The sequence below is a fragment of the Triticum dicoccoides genome, chromosome 7A, assembly GCF_002162155.2.
Source record: "Triticum dicoccoides isolate Atlit2015 ecotype Zavitan chromosome 7A, WEW_v2.0, whole genome shotgun sequence".
Classification (NCBI taxonomy): Eukaryota; Viridiplantae; Streptophyta; class Magnoliopsida; order Poales; family Poaceae; genus Triticum; species Triticum dicoccoides.
The window spans coordinates 680,626,293-680,649,767 of record NC_041392.1 but is presented as its reverse complement, the minus strand read 5'-3'; the positions used below and the strand labels follow the sequence as shown (position 1 = coordinate 680,649,767).

Here is a 23,475-nt window from a genome sequence, read left to right as displayed (position 1 = left end):
GACGATAGAATATCAAAGTATAACATACAAGTTGGGTCTATTCAATATGATTGTTCTACTAACATCATACTCTTCATATTGTTTGGCATCCTCATTACACTTAACCAAATGCCCATGATCAGGAAAACATGATCATCGCACAACACTTGAGCTAGTCTTAGAGTCTAGACTATGAATTAGGTGTTAACATTTATCATTCTACACGTGCTTATGAGTTTTCCCCTGAATCACATATTCAACTATCGTAGTAGTTATAGCATAGAATATAAACTCTTAATTAAATATGGAAATAAGCCTCTAGGATATATTTTCAACACCACTGTGCCGCCTTGGATGGACAGATCAGCCACCACACCGTTGCGAATGGGAGGATCAACCACCGCGTCGCCTTGGATGGGGTGATTAGCCACCTTGCCACCACGGATGGGCAAATAAGCCACCACGCCGGCGCGGATGGGGGGATCAGCCATCTCACCGCCGTGGATGGGCGGTGCGCCGCCTTGGAAGGGTGGACATGCAACTAGGTCATTGGTGCTAGGGTTTGGCCGTAGAATGTGGAAGGGCAAGGGAAATTGGAAGGAAAATATAGTCCCAAGACTGCGCCCCCGTGGTACTGACCAGACCCAGATGGTTGCAACATACAAATCACATGGGATGATGAGAAATTAGAGGCGGTTACAAAATAGTATCCGCCTGTAATGTTTCCTACAGGTGGTTTTACTGTTCTGACTATCTTCGGAGCTGTCTATAGTAATATTAACCATGTGTGCTTGGTATATTACTGGTGGCTTTGATCAGCTTGATCACAACCGCCTCTGCTGGCTGCTCATAGTGTTCGCTTTTCTACTAGTGATCCTTATTGTTGCCTTTGAGTTCACCCAAATGATGCTTTCATGTTTGTCTTGTTGAACTTAAGCCTATCTGGACTATTATGCTACTGTTGTTGCTAAATTTGGAACTATGTGTTGTTGTAATTGTTGAGAATTAAGAACATGAAATTTTTACTATGTGTGGTTGTTGTAGTTGCAAAGAATTTGTGATGTATTGTCCTAAGGGAATTATTATTGTTAATGTGGTTGTTGTTGCGTGGACATTATTTTTTATGCATTTTTGGAATATTTGCAATTTTTATTGCAACATGCAATAATTTAATCACAGCCACACATTGTATAATTTTTTGTTTTGATGCACGAAGAGCAAAGTATTATCTTCATACCACGTTATTGTGAAAATTCAAAGTTTGGGATCCAAACTGGATTTGATATTGAAAACTCACTGGGATTCCATGAACCAATTCAGTAAAGCATCCAAACAGACCAGTTCGTATTCACGTACACTCTAGCTTTCTTATACAAACGGAATTTGGTATTCACAACCGATTCAACACGAAGCCTCCGAATACAGACGTTTGAACAGAGCCAAAATGATGGGATGCGAAGACCATTCCACGGGCTGCGTGGATCGATCGAGCGATGGCCGAATGACACACAGCTGTAAAAACACATGCACAGTACTAGTAATTACACTAAACCAGCACTGTGCGTACGGGGCTAGAGGCCACGTCCCTAGCCACTAGCGCCTAGGCCAGAGGAACCGAAAAAGAAGTCCGAAATTGGTGGGACGAAGGCAAGAAAACGGCCGCATAAAACAAGAACTCACAAAAGCAGCAGTAAACGTAAAAAGGCAGAGACGGTGCTGGTACCCTACTTGTACCGCGGTGGTGCCACGCGACCGACCGGCGTCGACGACGACCACGAGGCGACGGAGCCACTCTGCCACCGTGCTATTATTAATCTCGTCGTCTCCGGAGCGTCCCGTGGCTCAAATTGCATGCAAACCACGGCTGAAAAAGAGAGAGATCCATGGAGATTTTGACAGTAGTATGCGTTGGAGTTCCTTCATATAGGACGTACGGCGAGGGTGGGAAAGATCACATGCCGGATTGCCCGATGAGCACGGAGATTTAACTCCGGATCGAGGCCGGGGCCTTGTCCGCTATACCCGAGTTGGGCAGCGGGAGGTTCAGTCAGAGGAGAAACGGGAAACGGGGCGATTTCTCATTGAATCCGGCTGGTGCGCACGCAGCAGGTAGGCGGAGTTGATTGCTCCCTTTTCCTCGGAGAAGAAAGGCCAGCAGCACCATGCCACCATCAACTCTATCACCAGCAAATTTTTTTTCTCATGCAGTGCATTTTGGAACCGAGATCAGGTTGCTGGCACTGTAGATGATGAGAGGGAAACCGTTATTGGCTGCAAAACAAGGTGTTCACATGGCCTGAGCTGACGCGGACATCATGCTAGGTTAATCATGCCCTGTCCTGATCAGCAGTCCAGTCCGAGTAGTACTACGCCGAGTGGTAACAAACAAGTGCTTAGGGCATCTCCAGCCGTTGGCCCCCCAGGACGCATAAAAATCGCCCCCTGAGAGCGAGCCGGCGATACAATCGGCGCTGGGGGCGATTTTGCGTCCCGTCGTCGCTCCCAGCTCGTCCCAGGCGTCGAAATTGGCCCACTTTGCAACCCAATTTCGGCGAATAAAGGGCCCATATGAGCGAGAATAGGCCCATATTCGGCGTGGTTTCGCCGTGTCTCGACGTTCAATTATCAACACAATTATTTCTGATCACATATTTCATCACAGAAAAATCAAATACTTCAACAAAATAGTACAATAACAAATAGTTCAATACAAATTATATAGTTCAACAAATAAAAACTCGTATTTCATCACACGGCGTCTCCCTCGAGTCTCCATAGGTGCTCAATCGGATCTTTCTGCAGTTGATGATGCACCTGTGGGTCTCGGATCTTCTGACGCATACTTAGATAGACAGTCCAAGTTGCCGGTAGATGGTGATCAACTTCGGCTAGAGGACCCTGCCTGTAGTATGGTTCAGTGTCAAACACTGGGTCTTCTTGCTCACTCTCGATGATCATGTTGTGCAAGATGACACAGCAAGTCATAATCTTCCACATTTGATCTTTGGACCAGGTCTGAGCGGGATACCGAACAACAGCGAATCGAGATTGGAGCACACCAAATGCCCGCTCGACATCCTTCCTGCAATCCTCCTGAACTTTCGCAAACAAGGCGTTCTTGCCTCCTGCCGCAGGGTTTGAGATCGTCTTCACAAATGTCGACCATCTCGGATAGATGCCATCTTCTAGGTAGTACCCCTTGTTGTATTGGTGTCCATTGATCTCGAAGTTCACCGGAGGAGAATGGCCCCCAACGAGCTTGGCAAAAACAGGAGAGCACTGCAGCACGTTGATGTCATTGTGAGTTTCTGGCATACCAAAGAAGGAGTGCCAAATCCAGAGGTCCTGTGTGGCTACCGCCTCAAGCACCACACTGCAACCGCCTTTGGCGCCTTTGTACATCCCCTGTCAACCAAATGGGCAATTCTTTCATTTCCAATGCATGCAGTCGATGCTTCCAAGCATCCCAGGAAATCCTCTTGCTGCATTCTGGGCTAGGATCCGAGCAGTGTCTTCCGCATTGGGTGTTCTCAAGTATTGTGGTCCAAACACTGCCACCCCTATCCGACAGAACTTGTAGAAACACTCTATGCTGCTGGACTCGGCCATGCGCTCATAGTCGTCGAGTGAATCACTGGGAGCTCCATATGCAAGCATCCTCAATGCTGTCGTGCACTTCTGGATGGAGGTGAATCCAAGAGCGTCAGTGCAATCCATCTTGCAATTGAATTAGTTGTTGAACTCCCGGATGGAATTCACAATCCTAAGGAAGAGCTTTCGGCTCATCCGATAACGGCGCCGAAATATTTTCTCGCCGTGAAGTGGAGCATCGGCGAAGTAGTCGGAGTAGAGCATGCAGTAGCCTTCAAGACGAAGCCGGTTCTTTGCTTTCAACCGCCCCGGCGCCGAGCCACCTCGCCGCGGCTTTTCATGGCTCGCCAGCAGCTGGGCGAGGGCGGCGAGCACCACGAGATGCTCTTCTTCCTGGACGTCGGTCGCGGCTTCCTCCTCCAGCAGCGCGGCGAGCTCTTCCTCGTCATCTGAGCCCATCGCCGAGACAGGCAAAACGCCGAACACCTTGCGCTCGGTGGGCGTGTACCCACCGCTAAACCGCGCCTCCGCGGCCGGAAACGCCCAGCTGCTGTGGGAGGGGCTGCCGCGGCGAAGCGCTGCTATTTTCCGGCGGGGAATGGCTATCTAGCGGAGTAGGACGGCGGCCGTCCCCGGGATATAGCTAGTGGTGGCCGAGGGCGCGGGGGTGCAAGGCGAGTCGGGGGAAGAAAACTTGACTTTTTCCCTGTCGGTGTGAGCCAGGCGTGCTTTTCCCTAGCGCCGGAGCCCCAAACTGCTCCCCAGCGCGCCGGGTTCGGCCTGTGACCGCCGGACGAAACAAAGGTCCGAACCGGCGATTTTCGACGTCCTGAGGACGCGACTGGGCCGTTTTTTCGACGCCGCCGCCGAAAAAGTGGCCTGGGAGGTCTGTTAGGGGCGCGGCTGGAGATGCTCTTAATTTGCAGGAACCGCTCTACGTCCGGGTAGAGTCCGCACCCTGGCTCCTCGGCATTACTCATGAGGCGATTTTTGCAGGAACACCCGGGGGTTTATGGGAGTTGCGGAGCAGTCCCCGACACTTGGACCGTGACGCCCAGCCAGGTGTTCCTTTGACCACCGTAGCCGTATGTCCCCTTGACGCCATTAGCCACCCACAAGAAGATGGTCTACTAGTCCAGCCCCTCCCACTCGGCCTCTCGCTATATATAGACACGGCGGCCATCCATCGACTGCTCACTCCAATTTAGAGAACATCACTCTCCTTCTCCCTCTCCCTGCGAGCACTACCAGCATCTCTACATACATACGGGATACGGCTGAGCTCGATCTCCTCTCTGTCGAGAGAATTGCTGGGCGTGGCCGAGAGAGAGAGAGAGAGAGAGAGAGCTCAAGGAGGAGGGAACTGGGGGGCGGCGGAAGGGAAGGGAGGATGGGGATGCGGCCTGGGTGGGTGGGGGGCCTGGTGGAGGAGACCTTCTTCGTGGCGTGCTCGGCGCACGAGAGCCGCAAGAAGAACGAGAAGAACATCTTCTGCCTCGCCTGCCGCACCAGCATCTGCCCGCACTGCGCCCCCGCCCACCGCCACCACCCGCTCATCCAGGTGATTCTTCATCCCCTCCCCTCTCTCTCTCTCTCACCCGGCCTTCAAATCGAGACTTGCGCCGACAAATTCATCTACTAGTGGTTTGTCGTAATTCTTCGCCGGCGGCAGGAGCATATCACGTGCTGCATGCATGCCTGTGGTTTCGGGCTCTTGATTCGCCCATTTTGACCATAGTTGGCGTACTAGCGAATTCTCTCTGATTTTGGTCCCCGGCGCGGCCGTGCGTTTGTTGCCATGGTTCCCTGCTTTGCTTAGATTCCGGTAGTATTCGGTGGCACCCACACAGAGATAGAGATAGGGAAGAGGAACTTCTCCTTTTTACTAGTACGTGTTTGGCCTAATTAATCGGATGGTTAGCCTTTCGGAGTAGAGCTGTTCTCTGTGGAGCAATTTAGGACGACTGGCTAAACACGGGGAGGTTCAACACCAGTATCTTAATTTGCCACTAGGAGTGTGCCGGGAGAGAAGCTGTCCTTATCTACTCGACAGAGCTAGTAAGTACGTACTAGTAAACGAGCCACGAGCCCTTCTCGGGCATAGATGGGCCTTAATTAACTAGCATATGCCAATTAGTACGTGCACAGTAGAGGGAGATTTGGTGTGGTTGGGGCTTAATTGCGGCGTGTCCGAGTTCCCAAGTCGCGTAGCGTGCGCTCCCTTTTCGGAGCCCGCGCTCGTCTTTCGGCTTCTGCTTGTCGTTTCTCCAGGCCAAGCCCAAGGCCATGGTTCGTCGTGCTTTGTGCCCTGCCCCCTCCCCCTCGTTTAATTAACATTGTAAGTAGTAGTACTAAACCCCTCCCATGTTCCACCACAATTTTACCGCAGCTAGCCTGCTTGCCCAATTTCACCTCTCCTAGCTAATTCACCCTACTACGTAGGAGTAGATGTTCTTGCTCTTGCTCCATCAGGGAGTGTACTATAGTTATGTGGATAAAGGGTAAAAAGGTTTTACGATTGGGACAGAGGAAAAAAGAGGTCTAGTGGAAGAGAAAGAGAGAGATATGTGAGCAGTCCGTTTACTTTTCACCGCGGATTGGCTTGGCTTGGCGCCACCCCCGAAATAAGCATAGTCTTATAATTACTCTGCACGGTTGCAATTGCTGCATGCGAGCCGCGCACCCATTCCTGTCCCTGTGGCTGCCCCTCCCTCCGCCCACTCGCCAGCCACCTGCAAAAAGTTACTGCGACCCACCCTCCCATCTCTCCCACTCTCTATAGACTAGGCGCATCTTCTCGGACACCTTTCCCCTCCATTTCCCTCTCTCGCCAACACGGGCTGCATGTATAGTGCTGGTCGTGTACACACACAAAGCCTGAGAACCCTGGCCGGCCTGCATTTTAACGGTGGTAACAGTGGTTCCACTGTGGCGGTCTCGTCACTTCCGTTGCTCCCCCTTCGAGCCATGCGGCGCAGAGGTTGGTCTCACGTCTCATCCACCCAAACCCAAATCGCCCTACAAATGTGCTGGGTTATCCGGATTGTTTTGCCATGCATAGCAAAGCAAAACACCCTTTCCACCCGCTCATCTACCCTGCTGCTGCCTGCTGGTAAATAAATGGACGGCCGGCCGGCCGGCCGGCCGTCCAGTCCACTCTGCACCCGCCGTCTGTGCGGCGGCGGTGGTGCCTTGCAGGCAGCTGCTGCTGGAGTACATCATCTTGTTAAGCGTCGCAGCAGGGGTAGAAGAGCAGCGGGCACGGCGGAGGCAGTTTTACCATATGTGTGCATGGTAAAAGGGCCTGCCCTGTTGCCAAACTAGGCCCTTGACACTGTTGCCTCCTGCCTGCGCGCTACCGTCCAAACGCATGGTTCCGCCCTCGACGACGACGCTGTTCACTCGCTCAGGGACGCCACAGTGACGACGACGCCGGGCGGCCGCTTCGAACGGTGGCCGGCGATTCGCTTTTTACCGCTCCCCCGGAGTAGAGTAGCTTGGGGCAGGGGGTGGTATGGTCATTTCTTTGGTGTTGGTGTTTTTGGCCGCTGCATGCTGCATGCTGCACGATGGAACGCACGTACGTACGCCCGCCCTTGGTCTCCCACGTTGGGGATGACGACGAGCCGCCGGTCAAACGCCCGGCAATTATTACCACTGGTGGCTGGCTCGCTCGCTCACCGGTCACCACTCACGAGCCTGCCTGCCTTTGGCATCCAGACGGAAGGCCATTATTACATCATCACATGGAGCAGTAAATTCACACTCACGCACCCGAACGACACTCTTTTCACTACTCAGCTTTTGGAAGATTCTCCACTAAGTTACTTTGCTCATGCTGCATTTTGTGTAACACGGGAGGTTTGAAATGTGTACAGGTGCGGAGGTACGTGTACAACGACGTGGTGCGCCTGGACGATCTTGAGAAGCTCATCGACTGCTCCTTTGTTCAGGTGATTCCATCGATCACACGCCTTTTAATTAGAAGAAAAGCACACCTGGTTGTTCGTTTTAGAGAACAAACATCAACACATGAGCGCCTAGTGGAAGGTTGTGGCCTAATCTTCTACTTTCATGCTTTGCTCTGCATGCAGCCCTACACCATCAACAGTGCAAAAGTGATCTTTCTCAAGCCTAGGCCTCAGTCCAGGCCCTTCAAGGGCTCCGGCAACGTCTGCTTGACCTGCGACAGGATTCTTCAGGAGCCTTTCCACTTCTGCTGCCTCTCTTGCAAGGTACGTACTCTATCCATTCCCGACACGCTGCATGGCGCCTCACTTGCAAATGGACGCGAGGTTGCTAAGAACAAAATAATCTATCTGCTGAGTAGTGATGCATATCGGTGCATGCATGCAGGTGGATCATGTCATGATGCAGGGCGGCGACCTGTCCAACATCCTCTACATGTCGGGCGAGCCCGACGTGGCCTGCTTCCCGAGGTTCGAGAACCTCCGCGTCGGCAGCGGGTCGGCGGACCTCCTGGACGACGGGTGCGCCACCGGCGGGCAGATCACCCCGAACTCCATCCTCGAGGACCCGATGCACCACTACGGCGGCGGCAGCAGCCGGAACGCGCGCGGCTTCGACGCGCCAGCCAGCGTCGACGTCGACGTCCCCGTCCCCGTCCCGAGGAAGAAAAAATCAGGGGGCTTCTTCCCCCAGATCGTCATGTCCCTCAACAACAGGAGGAAGGGGGCGCCCCACAGGTCTCCGTTCGCCTGATCAACGCATGCATGGATCGTGCGTGCGTGGATCGCTACCTAGTACAGTTCGAGCATCCCCCCTATATATGTGTGTTGATTACTATTAGCTAGTACTATTAGTAGTACGTTAATTGTAATCCTATGATTAGCCATGTAGAGAGAGAAACAGAGAGGTGTTGGTTGGTGGGTGGGTGAGAGAGGGAGAGGGAGAGGGAGAGGGAGATGGTCTTTGCTGCTAGGGCCATCATCTTAGGGCAGTGTTTTGAGGAGACTTGAGAGAGAGAGAGAGAGAGAGAGAGAGAGAGAGAGAGAGAGCAGAGAGAGAGAGCAGAGAGAAGAAGCTAATTAGCCTGCTTGCAACTCCCCCCTGTTACAGGACCAGGTGGGCACGCACACGGCCTGGTGGGGCGCCCGATTCAGGGTGTGCCAGAAGGTCTACGTGGCCACGAATTTTGTACTTGATGTAACGGGGTCACGGTTGCTCGCACACATGCAGGTGCAGCTTACACTTCCATGACCATATATATTTGTCCCCACATATATGTAACAATCAATAATAGTGCTGTGTTGTGAACTTGCGACGCGTTCATGTGGATAGTGATTGTGCTGCTTTCGTTGCGTGTCTATTATGAATCATTTCGAGTCGGTCTACACTGCATATCCATGCAATGCATGCATGCATGGGTTGGGTCGGTCTACACTGCATATCCATGCAAGCTTCCTGTTTGTGCATGTCCTTTGGCCGGCCAGGGAGCCTCCCCAGGAAGTAGGGACTGAGATCCAGTGACTTGTCTTTAGCAAGTCACGTTGTAACTGGCCTCCAATCATCTGCCGTTGAAACCACATCCAAGGGATAGCAATGAAGGAAAGCAAAAAAGGCTCACACTTATGTCCAGGCACCCATCCAGCACGGGTTTGTGGCGGGGAAAAGGAGGACAAGGACGGCTTTGGCGCGAAGAGCCGGCTCGGAGCAGCCGAGCGCCGTTGCCGCGAAGGGTAGGCAGCGCCGCGCGGCCATGAGGGCCAGGGAGGAGTGCCCCGACAGGCCGGGAAACTGCTGCTGCAAGCGCCGCGCGGGCCGGGGAGGAGGTCCGCCGCAGATTGAGGAGGAGTGCCACCCGCGCAGGCCAGGGAGGAGCGCCGCTGTAGACCAGCTGCGCCGGCCGACCTCCTTGCTCACGTCGCTCAGACCCGCCCGCCCCTCCCCGACGCCAGCCCTCTAGCTACCAGGTGAGTGAGGCGACCCTACCCCAATCCCATCTCCTCCCACCAGCAATTCCCCGATGGCGTGGTTCTTCTGGAGCGCCACCGATTGTGCAGATAGTGGATTTGAGTAGATTCCCTTAAATTGAACTGTACTAAGAATTTTTTTCATTGAAATTCAGTACTGTGCTTGTTATCTCTTAATATAAGATCTGAAGAAAACTGTACAGTGAAAGCATGTAAATATTGTTTGATGCTTCTCTGCAATGACAAGTAGTTTTTGAATTATACTGATGGAAATTGACATGTACTGTGTATTGTTTTGAATTTCAATGACAAGTACCGTGAAAGCATGGAAATTGACATTGGCAAGTAGCAAATCTAAATTATGTATTGATGGAAATTTACAAGTAGCAATGTGAAGTAGCTTTTAAATTTCTCTGATGGAAATTGACATGTACTGTGCATAACAACCAAATCCTGTATATGTACTGTGAATAACAACCATTTTTTTGCATATGTGGTTATCTTCTGCATTGTTTAGTCACCAGATCGGTCCGCCACTAATTGTACATGTATTCTTGAATTTTGACAGAATTTGGTTTGTGCAATGACAGAAATTAGCAAAAGGACACCTCAAGTTGGTATGAGATTCAGAGATTCACATGAGGCTTGGGTGTTTTGGCTAGAATATGGGGGTCACATAGGTTTTGATGTGAGGAAAAGACGCACCAACAAAAGCAAATTTGATGGAAAGGCGACTTCATGCAGATTTGTTTGTTCCAATGAGGGCATTAGACGGAAAGGGCAAACTGATCGTGAGCCAAAACGTTTCAGAGCTGAAACAAGAACTAACTGTAGAGTTCAGATGGTTATTAGATTGGATCGAGCTGCAAAAAATTATGAAGTTACCGACGTAGAGCTGGAACACAACCACTACCTTCAATTGCCACAAACCCGCCACTTGTTGGCATCACAAAGGAAGATTTCAGAACAACAAGCCTTCGAGATAGAAACAACTGATGATTCTGGAATTATGCCAAAAGCTTCACATGAGTTTGCTTGTCATAAAGTTGGTGGGCCGCTGAACCTTGGTTACACTTGCCGTGACCAAAAGAATCATTTGCGAAGCAAGCGGCAGAGAGAGTTGGCTTATGGGCAAGCCGGTAGTATGTTGAAGTTTTTCCATGACAAAATAGCCGAGAATCCATCATTCCAATATGCTTTGCAGTTGGATTGTGAGGAGAATATAGCCAACATATTCTGGGTTGATGCTAAAATGCTACTTGACTATGCACACTTTGGTGATGTTGTCACATTTGACACCACATTTGGCACAAACAAAGAGTATAGGCCATTTGGTATTTTTCTTGGGCTCAACCAGTTTAGAGAAACAACCATTTTTGGTGCTGCATTGATGTTTGATGAAACACGTGACTCATTTATATGGCTCTTCGAGACATTTCTAGCCGCGCACAATGGAAGGCAACCTAAGACTATTTATACAGATCACGATATAGCAATGGGGAAAGCCATAGAGAGAGTCTTCACGGAATCATATCATGGATTGTGCACCTTCCACATAATGCAAAATGCTTGCAAACATTTATCTCCAGTGAAGGGCGAAGAGGAAGATGAAGTTGAAGAGAGAGATGAAGTGGAAGAAGAAGAAGAAGAGTCTCATATTCTCAATGATTTTAGTGCTTGTATGTATGGCTATGAGGACAAGGCAGCGTTTCAAGAAGCGTTTGACAATATGAGGCTAAAAGTGCATAAGCAAACTTGGTTGGATAGTATCTACAAGGTGAAAGAAAAATGGGTTGAATGTTATATGAGAGATGTATTTAGTTTGGGAGTGAGAAGTACACAATTAAGTGAGAGCTTCAACAATGCGTTGAAGAATCATTTGAAATCAGATTTTCATATTGTTCGATTCTTGATGCATTTTGAGAGGACGGTGGAAGTCAAAAGAACAAAGGAATTGGATTCGGAATTTGAGGCGAGGAAGAAGTTGCCAAGAATTAAGATGTGCACCCCTATGTTGGTGCAAGCAAGCAAAGTGTACACTCCAATTTTTTTTGAAGCTTTCCAAGGTGAGTATGAAAGATCCATGGCTGCATGTTGTAGAGTATTGGATGGAAATAACAAATTTGCTGTTGCCGTTGGGAGTTTGCACGGTGATTTAGAGTTTGAGGAGGAGCGCATAGTTGTAGGTGATCCTTTGACTCAAACGGTTTCTTGTAGTTGTGCAATGTTCAATAGGACAGGGATATTGTGTGGACATGGTCTAAAAGTTCTTGACTTGATGAATATAAAGATGTTGCCAAAGCATTATATTCTAAAGAGATGGACTAGAGAAGCGCGCAATGGAAGTATACAAGATAGGCAAGGAAGGAACGTGATAGAAAATCCAAAATTGGAAGCTCAACTTCGATACAAGGACATGTCTTATAAGTTTCACAATATGGCACATAAATCAGCAAACTCTCCGGAATGTTGTGTGCTACTGGAAAGTGCACTTGATGGTGTTGCTCCACACATAGAGGATTTACTCAATGCAGCCACTAGTGCTATGAGTAAACCATATAAAGACAAAGAAAATGTTGACCCAAAAGTGCAGGAAATACTTAGTTCTGCACGGCTGAAGAAAAAAGAGGTTCAATCATCAAACTTAAGGAGAAAACAAACTTGGCTCGATAAGTTACTCAAGAGGAAGCGCAAATCAAGTAAAGCTACTGCACCAACAACAAAAGGAGCAAAGGTATGTTGCCAACGGTACATGCTATGTTGTGTTGTTCATTTGTAAACTAATTAGTATACTTTTCATTGGCAGCAACAAAAGAAAAAGGATGGTGTCCAACAAAAGAAAAAGGATGGTGTCCAACAAAAGAAAAAGGAAGGAGAAGCTCCAAATAAAAAGGATGGTGTGCAGCCTCAAGTACAAGTGAAGAGGTATGAAAACAACAAAGGAACAGATTTGGAGCTTCAAGAATGGAATGGCATCATCAGTTTCACCCAGCAGGTCTTGTCGGCTACACCTTGTGATGATGCTGATATGTTCTAGCATGCAAGTTCGTTAGATCGTATTTTCGACATGGTTAACTATATTATTTTGGGGCTAACCATAGTATTTTGTGGCCTAATTGTACAAGTGAAATGGCCAATTTCTACCCTTGGATCATTGTTTCAGTGGTACCACTTGGTTCCGAAATTGTACAAGATCTTATGAATTTCAATGACAAGTGGCTTGTTGTCTATTAAGACATCTGAAGAAAGGTGTGTTGTATGAAAGGATGGCATTATTGCTTACTATTGCTCTTCAATTTTCTGCAAAAAATGTAGCTTATCTATGCTAATTTCTGGACAGTAGTCACATATTGTTTATCTCTGCTAAGCTTCGTTAATTTCTGTACTATGTGGGAGTGAGAAGTACACTAGGTGAAAGAAAAACTGTAGGTTATCTTTGCTAATTTCTGTATTGTGTGGGAGTGAGAAGTACACAAGGTGAAAGCTGTAGCTTATCTCTTCTTATTTCTGTACTAACATATTCTCATTCTCTGAAAAAAAACTGTAGTTTATTTCTACAAAAACTGTAGCTTATCTCTACTAATTTTCTGATTCATTCTCTGCAAAAAAGGAACTGTAGCTTATCTCTGAAAAAAAAATGTTATCTTATCTTTGCCATATTCTTTTATTCAGTACATATATAAGCTGTTAGTACTGTTACATTCGTATTGTTAGCTGAATGAAAACTGTTGATTGTATTATCTAGTGACTGAACGACCAAGGCTGAAGCATTTTCTTTGTTTAGCTGTGTTGGATGGATGCCCAGGCCTCTTTTACTTCGGGTCACTGCTGTCCGTTAGATGTTGTTTGGAGGGCTGATGAGAGGGAGCCAGTTACAACGTGACTTGCTGGCAAGTCACTGGATCTCAGTCCCAGGAAGTAGTAGTCCCAATCGTGCTACGTACGTTGGAGAAAAGAGGCCCCCCCGCCCTGGAAGCGCCTGGGTCCTTGGCGATGGAGACAAAGATATCAGAGGGGGAGAGATGGACTTGTACTGTGTGGTTGATTTTATGTGTCCAGGATGCGTTGTGAGCGTTGCATACGTTGAGCTGCTCGTAGCGTACAGTGGAGCACATGCTACGTACATTGGGCAGCTCCTCCAAGGTTGCCAGCTGTTGTATCACTTTTCTGACTGGCCGAAAGCAGTGCTTCCTGGGGACTAGAGAAGTGTCGGTTTCCCAGATCCATCTCTCGCCTCTCGTCCCTCCCCTCCGTACCATGCCTCTCCAGTGCAAACCCATGCCAACGAGCAGAAAACTTTCGCCGGGCTCAAACAGCTACTCTACTGCTACCGCCATCCTGGTTTCTTAATCCCCGTGAATTTTGGAGGTAATATTTTGACCATAATTTTAATTAATAAAGTATAAGTTATATGTAAAAATAATGACATACTTGAACAGTACATTCAAATACGAATCCAACAATGTAATATTTGGTGACATGCACCAACATTTTGCCAGATAAATATGAAATATGTGGCCAAACTTTGACCCAAAATACAATGAAGATTAATAAACATAGATGGAGGTACTAGTGCTCATTTTCTATTCCTGGGAAAACTCCATTGCCAACAACGATAATTGATGGCAGGCCCCAAGCTAATACCCTTCCGAGTAAATTCTAAAAAATCCAAGTAAAATATAGTGATCTTCAAATTTTGGTATCAAGGAAGCCCAAATTTTCTTGGTGCGTTTAAAATTTCATGGTGATAAGAGAACATCAGGGGAGTTCAGGACAAAAGGGAAAAAAACTTGAAGCTCCAAAATCTGAATTCCTAGCCTTTTTCAAAGCTCCGATATTTCATACCACCAACGAAGTCATATCACCACGAAATGGTAGAGTTGGAAACTGACAAAAAGAAGTTTGAGCTGATGGTCAATATATAGCAAAAAAAAGTAGAGGAATTAATTCAGAGAATTGAGCAAAGGGAAGTCAGAGATCCACTGAATTAGTAGATTCAGTGGATGAGGATATGGAAATGGACAATAGCCAAAATAAAGGTAAAGACAGTGATTCTTACGTGGAACATGTGGACTACAATGGACAATGGTAATCAGGCTCTTTTGGAACTAAAATGCTCAAAGTTGGAAGCAGTCAGGGTGGCGAAGTTTCATGAAAGGAAGTTGGAGGGCCTCCTAGAAGATGTCCAAGGCTTAAGGATGCGGATGATATCAGAATTGAAGATTTGGCTAAAAAGAGAGCTGCTGATAAGAATGATAGTGCCAACCTTTCTAATAGCCCTCCTAATAATGATAAATCTTCTCTTTTACATATGTGTGATATGGTGGGTATTTGACCTTGGTTGTTCAACTGAAATGGTTGATTATAATCTGGAAATTATTGAGAAAATGGACCTGTCGGGAAAAATTTTTATATCCAAAATATAGTTAATGAGAAACATATTCAAGAACCCAACTCTCGTGCTCCCATTGACTCTGGAGATGCTGATATTTCTGAGCTATGTTCTGACAATGATCATTCAGATGCCGGAATTGAAGAAGATAACTACAAACATTTTAGAAAATCTAGTGAAAGGAAAAAAGGAGGGTAGCTCACTAGCCATTGGCTGTGTGAAGCACACTCTCCCCATTGGTGAAGTTAAAGAGAAAAAGGAGCTAATAATATTTTTAATATTGAAAATGGTAGGCGTGTTTTGGAATGTAAGGGGGATTGGGCAAGACATTATAAGACGGTTTGCCAGAGAGTTCATTTTGTAAAAAAGAGAGGATTTTATTGGTTTGCAGGAAACTAATAAACCTAATTATACTAATAATGAACTACATAATTTGTAAGGAGGTAGAAAAATTATTTTGAATTGTTCTCCTCCGAGAGGCAAATCGGGAGGAATTCTAGTGGGGGTGAATGGCGACAACTTTATCGTGACTCAAGTTGAAATTGGTATGTATTTTGATGAGAAAAGTCCACATTACAACTTTGAGGTTGCCACTTGGTTTAAGAATCAACCCCAAGCTACAAAACCATTCGAAACACAACCCAAACTAACAATCGGCTCAGGAATCAATCCTGGACTCACTTTTTACCATCTAAGGCGGTTGTTACCGCCTCTATCTTGTTCCCCACATTTCTCTCGCACCACCGCACCCCCATCGCGGTGCCATAACATGATGCCACACACCACCAGAATGACCGATGGCGCGAAGCTGCACTCCTCCTACCACCGACCGTGAATCACGTGGCCACTCACCAACCCAAATCGTGCGAATTCACATGTTCCCCACCTCTCCTGACTGAGGGAGACGTGTCGCCGACTGCCAGAAAGCCTAGCATCAACGGTGATCTTGCCGCTGCTGACATCTAACCCATCCCATAAACCTCCTCTCTCTCCCCCTCCCCCATGTTGGTTCACTGTCTGAGCACACTAGGGAAGGCGATGCCTGTTCTGCAATGGCTCGCGTCCTGCAGGTCACCATCGCTACGCAATTTTTTCTACCCACCCTCGGCTCTGTGTCGTCCGCTTCTCTTTTGACCCCCTTCTCTGATAATCTGCACCCTTAATGAGCAGTTGCCACCTGCCCTGCTTCGTCTCCCAATTGCACATGGGGTTCGCCCCCAACCCTTACGTTGCATCAGCATGGGATCCATCCATCCCATTCCCACATGGCTCGACGGGGATGGATGGGGGAACTCAAGCCTACAGGATCCAGACTGGGATGAGGAGATGAGCTGCACTTGTAGACTAAGTAGTTCGCTGGAGTTGTGGGCTCATGGACAAGGAGAGCTCGGGTTGTGGCTGTGGTGGAAAGGGCTCGGGTTCGGGCATGGTAGGGATGCACCGCCGCCATTCATCAGTCATAGTTGGAGTTGGGAGCGGTGATTCCAGGGTTGATTCATGAGCTAGGTCATTAGTTTGTGGTGTGTTTCAACTAGTTTTGTACTTTGGAGTTGATTCTTAAACCGAATGACAACTTCAGGGTTAAAGTGTGAACTTTTTTTATTTTGATAAGGTTCTTATTTTGATGAGATTGCTAAATTTTATGGGAATCTAATTTCTGTTTATGCAGATGCTTACTTAGATGGTAAAGCTGCTTCCCTAGCAGGCTTATCAAGAATATACCAAGACAATCCCCTGCCATGTGTGGCGGGTGTTGATTCTAATATCATTAGAAAATGCTCTGAGAAAAACCAACGAAACTGATCATTGGAGTTTTATTTTTAGTTTATAATTGAACATCCTCGCTTGAAAGTATCTCTAAATGGTAGAAAATTCACTTGGCTAATAACCTCATTGATCCTACTTAGTTAGATGTAGTGTTGACTTGCCCTGAATTGGAAGGTTATTACCCATTGTCTTTCCTACAGGCTCCAGAGAGGGAGGTGGATGATTACACTCCCCAGATTTTATACACTGGATCTCATCGTATCTCTCATCCCATTTTTAGATTTGAGAACTCTTGGATTTTAAGGGATGTCTTTAAAGATCCTGACACTAACATCTGGACTAATAATTAGGAAGGATATAATATAGAGAAGTGGTAACAAATGTTAAGAGTTTTGAGAAGAAAAGTAAGAGGTTGGAACAAAAATGCAGATGTGTGGTACAAAAAAATGAAATTCTTGCCAAGTAAGATGTTATTGATAAAAATGCAAAAATTAATGGCTTAACTACTCAAGATAGAACTGAGCAAAAAGATCTTAGAGATCAGTTTGGTATGATCCAGAACCAAGAAAAATTGAAGTGGCTGCAGAGATACAAGGAAGAGGAGATTAAAGAGGGAGATAATAACACTAGATCGATAGCATCATGCCTAAGTTAATGGCAGGAGAAGAAAAATAGAATTGTTTCTTTGGAACAAGAGGAAGGGGTGATTGAGGGTTAAAGTGATGTACTCAATTGCACTGCTAATTTTTACAAGAAGCTTTTTGGACATGCCGGCGAGTCAAAATTTTCTTTAAATATTCAGGAAGCTAAGAAAATTTCCAATGGAGATGCTGATAAATAACTAGAACCTTTCACCGTGGAAGAATTGCAGACTGTGGTCTCCCAAATGGAAAAGAATAGGAGCCCAATACCTGATGGTTTACCTCTAGATTTCAATCAACATTTTGGGGATGTTATTAAATGGGATTTAAAGGGTCTGTTATATGATTTCCACAGAGAGGTTCTGGATATTTCAACTATGGTATAGTCACTTTTTTCCTAAGACCAAACATGTTAAGCAAACCCAGAAATTTTGACTAATATGTCTGCTTAATATGAGCTTTAAAATCACTACTAAAGTTCAGATGAACAAACTTAGTAAAGTGGTTCATCCCATCCTCTCCCAAACTCAAACTGCTTTCATTAAGGGTAGGGACATCATGGAGGGTGTTGTGGTCTTGCATGAAGACCTGGACTCTATCCATCATCAGAAACAAAGTGCCCTGCGTTTTAAAATAGATTTTCAGAAGGAATATGAAAAAAACAAATGGACTTTTTGTAAGGGCATATTTATCCCTTAGTAGTTTTGGTGATTGATGACAATGTGTTTGTGGACTAATCATGTGCATTGAGCATTTTCAGATATATCATGTCTAGGCACAAGACGATTTGGTGCCCCTCAAAGACTATTGCAGACAGTGTTTCTCTTCGTTTCTTTTTGGTGGATTTGAGTCGTAGAAAAGCCGTACTATTAAGAGGGGGTCCGCGTTGGAAAGGTTTGGGTGGAATCAACACGTACACGTCTGTTCCTTTTGCACCACCTTTCCTTTGGCTCTTTGGAGCATCCTCCGTTTATCTGTATCTCTACAAAACGAAGGACTTCTAGTGTTGCTGAACTCGGGCATGCGGTAGTACTGCTCCTCAGAGCGGTAGTCCCGCAGGCCCCTGCGGTAGTACCGGCCTTGGGTGCGGTAGTACCGTAGGTGCTCACGGTAGTACCGCTTCTTGGACGCGGTAGTGCCGTGGCCTCAGACCAGGCTCAGCGGCATGAGCAGAAGTAGGGGCGGATGTAATTTTTTACATCCGCGCCCTACGCGATAGTACCGCTCCTGGCTTGCGGTAGTACTGTGTTGGATTTTTGCATAGATCGAAACTCAACGGAAGTTTCCACGAATGTATTTTTATATGTCCGTGCCTTCCCAATCTAGACCATCCCTGCCTTGCGGTAGTACCGCAAGGGGGAGCGGTAGTACCACGCCAGCGGTTCTACCGCCCTCTGCTTCAGCGCATCAGGGCTGGTTGAGCTATTGTTGCGCCAGTGGTAGTACCGCAGTGCCTTGCGGTAGTACCGCGAACCCTAGTGGTAGTACCGCGTCTCTGGTGCAGTAGTATCGTGCGTCGCAGGCTGAGTTGGTGGATAATGGTTGGATTTGTTCTTCAACTATAAAAGGGGAGTCTTCTTCTCCGAGTTGACCACCTCTTTCACCCCAAGCTCCATTGTTGCTCTAAGGTCCATTTTCGCCCGATCTCTCTCCCTAGACAATCAAACTTGTTGATTTCTTAGGGATTGGTTGAGACGGACCCGATCTTCACATCCACCAAGAGAAATTTGATTGCCCCACTAATTCCTCGCGAATCATGTTACTCTTGGGTGTTTGAGCACCCTAGACGGTTGAGGTCATCGCGGAGCCATACTCCATTGTGGTGAAGCTTCGTGGTGTTGTTGGGAGCCTCCAATTAAGTTGTGGAGATTGCCCCAACCTTGTTTGTAAAGCTTCGGTCGCCGCCTTCAAGGGCACCAATAGTGGAATCACGACATCTCGCATTGTGTGAGGGCGTGAGGAGAATACGGCGGCCCTAGTGGCTTCTTGGGGAGCATTGTGCCTCCACACCGCTCCAGCGAAGACGTACTTCCTCTCAAAGGGAAGGAACTTCGGTAACACATCCTCGTCTTCACCGGCTCCACTCTTGGTTATCTCATCCCTTTACTCATGCAAGCTTATCTTGTGTTACATCCCTTGCTTGCTTGTGTACTTATTGTTGTTGCATCATATAGGTTGCTCACCTAGTTGCATATCTAGACAACCTACTTTAAAGTTTAAATTGGTAAAGAAATGCTAAAAATTGTTAGTTGCATATTCACCTTCCCCTCTAGTCAACTATATCGATCCTTTCAATTGGTATCAGAGCCTTGTCTCTTTATTAAGGACTTTGCCGTCCGAAGAGTATGATTGACACCGTAGACGGTGAGGAGGAGCACCCCGGCGTGATTCCGTCCTTGTCTATGATCGATGGGGGAACCCCGGTCTCACGTGAGGAGTTCAATGTGGCTTTGGACACATTGAAAACCTCCATGACGGCCGAGGTCAAAGGCATGCACAAGAACTTTCTTGATGGTCTCAAATTATCCACCACACCGTTGGAAGTGGTTGATCCCACTAACAAGGTGACAGATGCTAACTCCGACAAGGGGGAAGCTACTAGTGAGAAAGTTCCTTCTTCTAGTCGTAGAATTGGTAGTGGCATCTTTGCCATGTGGAACCTCCACTTACCTATGGAGGACCGATTCCCTCCACTCATTTAAATCATGTCGGTTCTCCTCCTAAGATTGTGAAAAATGAGGATTTTGACGCTTGGGTCTATCGCTTTAAACATCATTTAAATCATGTTAATACTAGCCTTTGGAGAATCATTGAGCAACGTTTCTATCCGCATGACTCAAGCAACTTCAACCCTAGAGAAGTCGCGGATCATCAATTCAACGAGAATGCTCTCTTCATCATCCAAGATGAAATCCCTCCCGAAGATATTGCGCATCTCCGACCATTCACTGTGGCAAAGGAAGCATGGCACCATGTTGCTTCCCTTTACAAGGGAAGCGCAAGAATTCAAAGCTCCAACTATTAAGTGGTGCAAGATGAAACCGATGAATTTTCTATGAATGAAGGTGAAGAACCTCGTGAGATCTACCGGAGACTAACCACACTCGCGGTCTCACTCCGAGATCATGGGAGCAAGGATACCAATGACAATTGGGTCGAGCGGAAGTTTCTCAAAGCCATGATGCCTTACCATAAGGCCATGTCCTCCGTCATCCGTCAAAGGCTGGACTTCCACACCTTGTCCTCAAGTGAAGTGTTGGATGAGTTTGTGGCAATTAGTATCTTGGACAAGACCACCGACAATGCGGAGCAAAGAACCCCAACCTTGCATTGAGAGCCAAGGCTAGTGTAGAAGAAGAGGAGGAAGAGGAAGAAGAGGAGAGCAACCCCGAGGATACAAAATATGATTATCATGAGCACATGGCTCTCTCTTCAAGACAATTTTGGAGCAAGAAGAACTCAAGGCCCAACTTCAACAAGAGCAACTCAAGTGACGCCAAGAGCAGGCAACGTGTGAGGACTTGCTATAATTGTGGCAATGTGATCCACTTTGTTGCGGAGTGCACCAATGAGAAGAGGGAATACAATGGTGGCAAGATCATCCGGAAGGACGAGGCCAAGTCTTTCGCCAACAAGAACAACTTCACCAAGAAGACTCCTCCCAAGGGATTGGTGCCACAAGAAGAGTACAATGAGGATGAAGACGGTGACCGGTTGCCATGGCCTCCGTGCCCATTGCGACAAATCCACCGGTGTCCCTCTTCGACTCACCCAATGAGAACATCACCGCCAAGTGCCTCATGGCTAAAGCCACCAACAAGGTAACCCCCAACATCAAAACTACCATCATTACTCATCCTTCTTTGACGGATTGCATTGATGAAAGTGCGGGGTATAATGTCGAGGAGAATGAATTTGAGTCCTTTATGAGTAAGCTCAAGGGTAAATCCAAGAAGCACTTCATTGCTCTCTTGGAACTACTTGGTGAAGCCAATGACATGATCGAGGCTCACGAAGACACCATCTCTAAGATGGAGGGGCATAGTTGTGACTATGCCGATGAGATATCGGATCTCTCTGATGCTCTTGAGGAAGAGCCAGGTCATCGTTTGGCTCTTGATGAGTCACACAACGATGACCATGCTAAATTGAAGAAAGATCTTGATCATGCTCTTGTTGTATCTTGTGTGCTAAATTACGAGAAAGCCAAACTTGGGGTTGATCTTGCTAGACTCAAGGAGGAGTTTGATATACTTGAAAGGCTCACAAGGCCTTCAAGGGTACTCATGCTAGTATTAAAGAGTCTCATGATCAACTCCAAGTGAAGCTAAGCAAGGAGAAATCCACTTTTCCTCATATGGTCTTAATTGGTAATGCAAATGCTACTAACCCTTGTTGTGAGCATGTGCATCTTATTGAGGAGAATGCAATGTTGAAGAAGAAACTTGAGAAATGCCTTGTATCGTGCATACAAGGTGAGAAGAACCTCAACGACCTTTTGAGCAATCAAAAGGAAGTTGTGGCCAAGGAAGGGATTGGGTTCGCACACAAGTCCAAGAACAAGAAGAAGAATGACAAGGCCAAACGACCTCCTCCTCTCATGCAAACTTTTGTCAAAGAGGGAGAGGGTGCCTCTAAGGAGAAGAAGAACAATGTGAAGGGTGGTGGTGTCAAGAGCAATGCCACCCCTTCCAACAAAGCTGGCGACTTTAACCCTTCCTATGTGCTATGTCGTGCTAGTGATGGGCATGTTTATGCTAAATTTGTTGGTTCTCCTTATGAGTACATTGAATGGTCTATTTGGGTTCCTAAGACCCTTATCACTAACATCAAAGGACCCATTACAAAATGGGTACCTAAAACCAAGCATTGATCTCTTGTAGGTGTTTGCTTCCGGTGGGGGATCATGGTTGCTCGATAGTGGAGCCACTAATCATATGACCGGAAGCAAGGACTTGGTGGTGGACGTGTACAAAAGTCCATCTATGCCCACCAATGTCGAGTGGGGTGATGCCTCATCCTCTAAGGTATTGGGACTTGGCAAGGTTGTCATTTCTCATGATCTCACGATCAAGAAGGTCATGCTTGTTAAGTCCCTTGCATACAATTTACTTTCCGTTCGTCAACTTGCAATCATGGGCTTTGCCAATTTCTTTGATATTGATACCGTGGCCCTCTTGTGGGGCAAGACTCTTAAAGTAGCCTTTGTTGGGCATGTCGAGAACGGTCGCTGTGTGATTAACTTTTCGGAGCGACCCACTAAGACCGTGACATTCCTAATGGCTAAAGTTGACGTGGGATGGCTTTGGCATCACCGTTTAGCCCATGTCAATATGAGATCTTTGCAAAGTCTTCTCAATGGGGACCATGCCCGTGGACTAACAAATGTTAGTTTTGCCAAAGATCGTGCTTGCAGTGCTTGCATTGAAGGAAAGCTACATGAGAAGGCTCACCCTCCCACGACTATCATTTACTCAAAGAGGCCTTTGGAGCTCCTTCAATTGGATCTCTTTGGGCCTCCATCCTTTGATAGCCTTGGGGGTAGAAAGTATTGCTTGGTGATTGTGGATGAGTATTCAAGATACACTTGGGTGTACTTCTTCAAGAGGAAGAGTGAGACCCAACAAACCGTCATTGACTTTGCAAATGAAGCTCAAAGTCAACACAATGCAAAGATCTTGACAATAAGAAGTGACAACGACACCGAGTTCAAGAACTACACCTTGGATGAGTTTCTTAGTGATGAGGGGATCAAGCATCAATATTCCGCACCTTACACCCCTCAACAAAATGGTGTAGCGGAGAGGAAGAACCGGACGTTGATGGATGCGGCAAGGACCATGATGGCGGAGTTCAAGTCTCCATACAACTTTTGGGCTGAAGCCATCAACACTGTGTGTCATGCATCCAATCGGCTCTATCTCCGCAAAGGCTTGAACAAGACTCCATATGAGATACTCACCGGTAACAAGCCCAACCTCAAGTACTTCCAGGTGTTCGGGTGTAAGTGTTTCATTCTCAAGAAAGGTGTTCGCTTGTCTAAATTTGAGGCTAGAGCTTATGAGGGCATATTTGTTGGTTATGCTACAAACTCTCATGAGGAGACGTGTAACATGGAGTTGGATGAGAATAACGGCTCCCAAATGGAGCAAAGTGGCACTTGTGATGTAGG

The 23,475-nt window shown here is 47.0% G+C and overlaps 1 protein-coding gene across 1 annotated transcript; it reads left to right on the top strand.

Annotated features, from left to right (window-relative positions):
- The first annotated feature begins 4,769 nt into the window (after window positions 1–4,769).
- Window positions 4,770–8,847, top strand: LOC119330587. Its single transcript, XM_037603701.1, has 4 exons — window positions 4,770–5,131; window positions 7,449–7,523; window positions 7,665–7,805; window positions 7,927–8,847. Exons 1-4 carry the CDS (start codon window positions 4,961–4,963, stop codon window positions 8,290–8,292), a joined length of 753 nt encoding a protein of 250 aa, XP_037459598.1. The 5' UTR covers window positions 4,770–4,960; the 3' UTR covers window positions 8,293–8,847.
- Window positions 8,848–23,475: the final 14,628 nt, after the last annotated feature.

Excerpts from the sequence above, each read along its gene's own strand:
- LOC119330587 (XM_037603701.1), top strand. The coding sequence starts at position 4,961 with ATGGGGATGCGGCCTGGGTGGGTGGGGGGCCTGGTGGAGGAGACCTTC. Across the intron at positions 5,132-7,448 it reads GCCACCACCCGCTCATCCAG|GTGCGGAGGTACGTGTACAA; the intron begins GTGATTCTTCAT and ends AAATGTGTACAG. Across the intron at positions 7,524-7,664 it reads TCGACTGCTCCTTTGTTCAG|CCCTACACCATCAACAGTGC; the intron begins GTGATTCCATCG and ends CTCTGCATGCAG.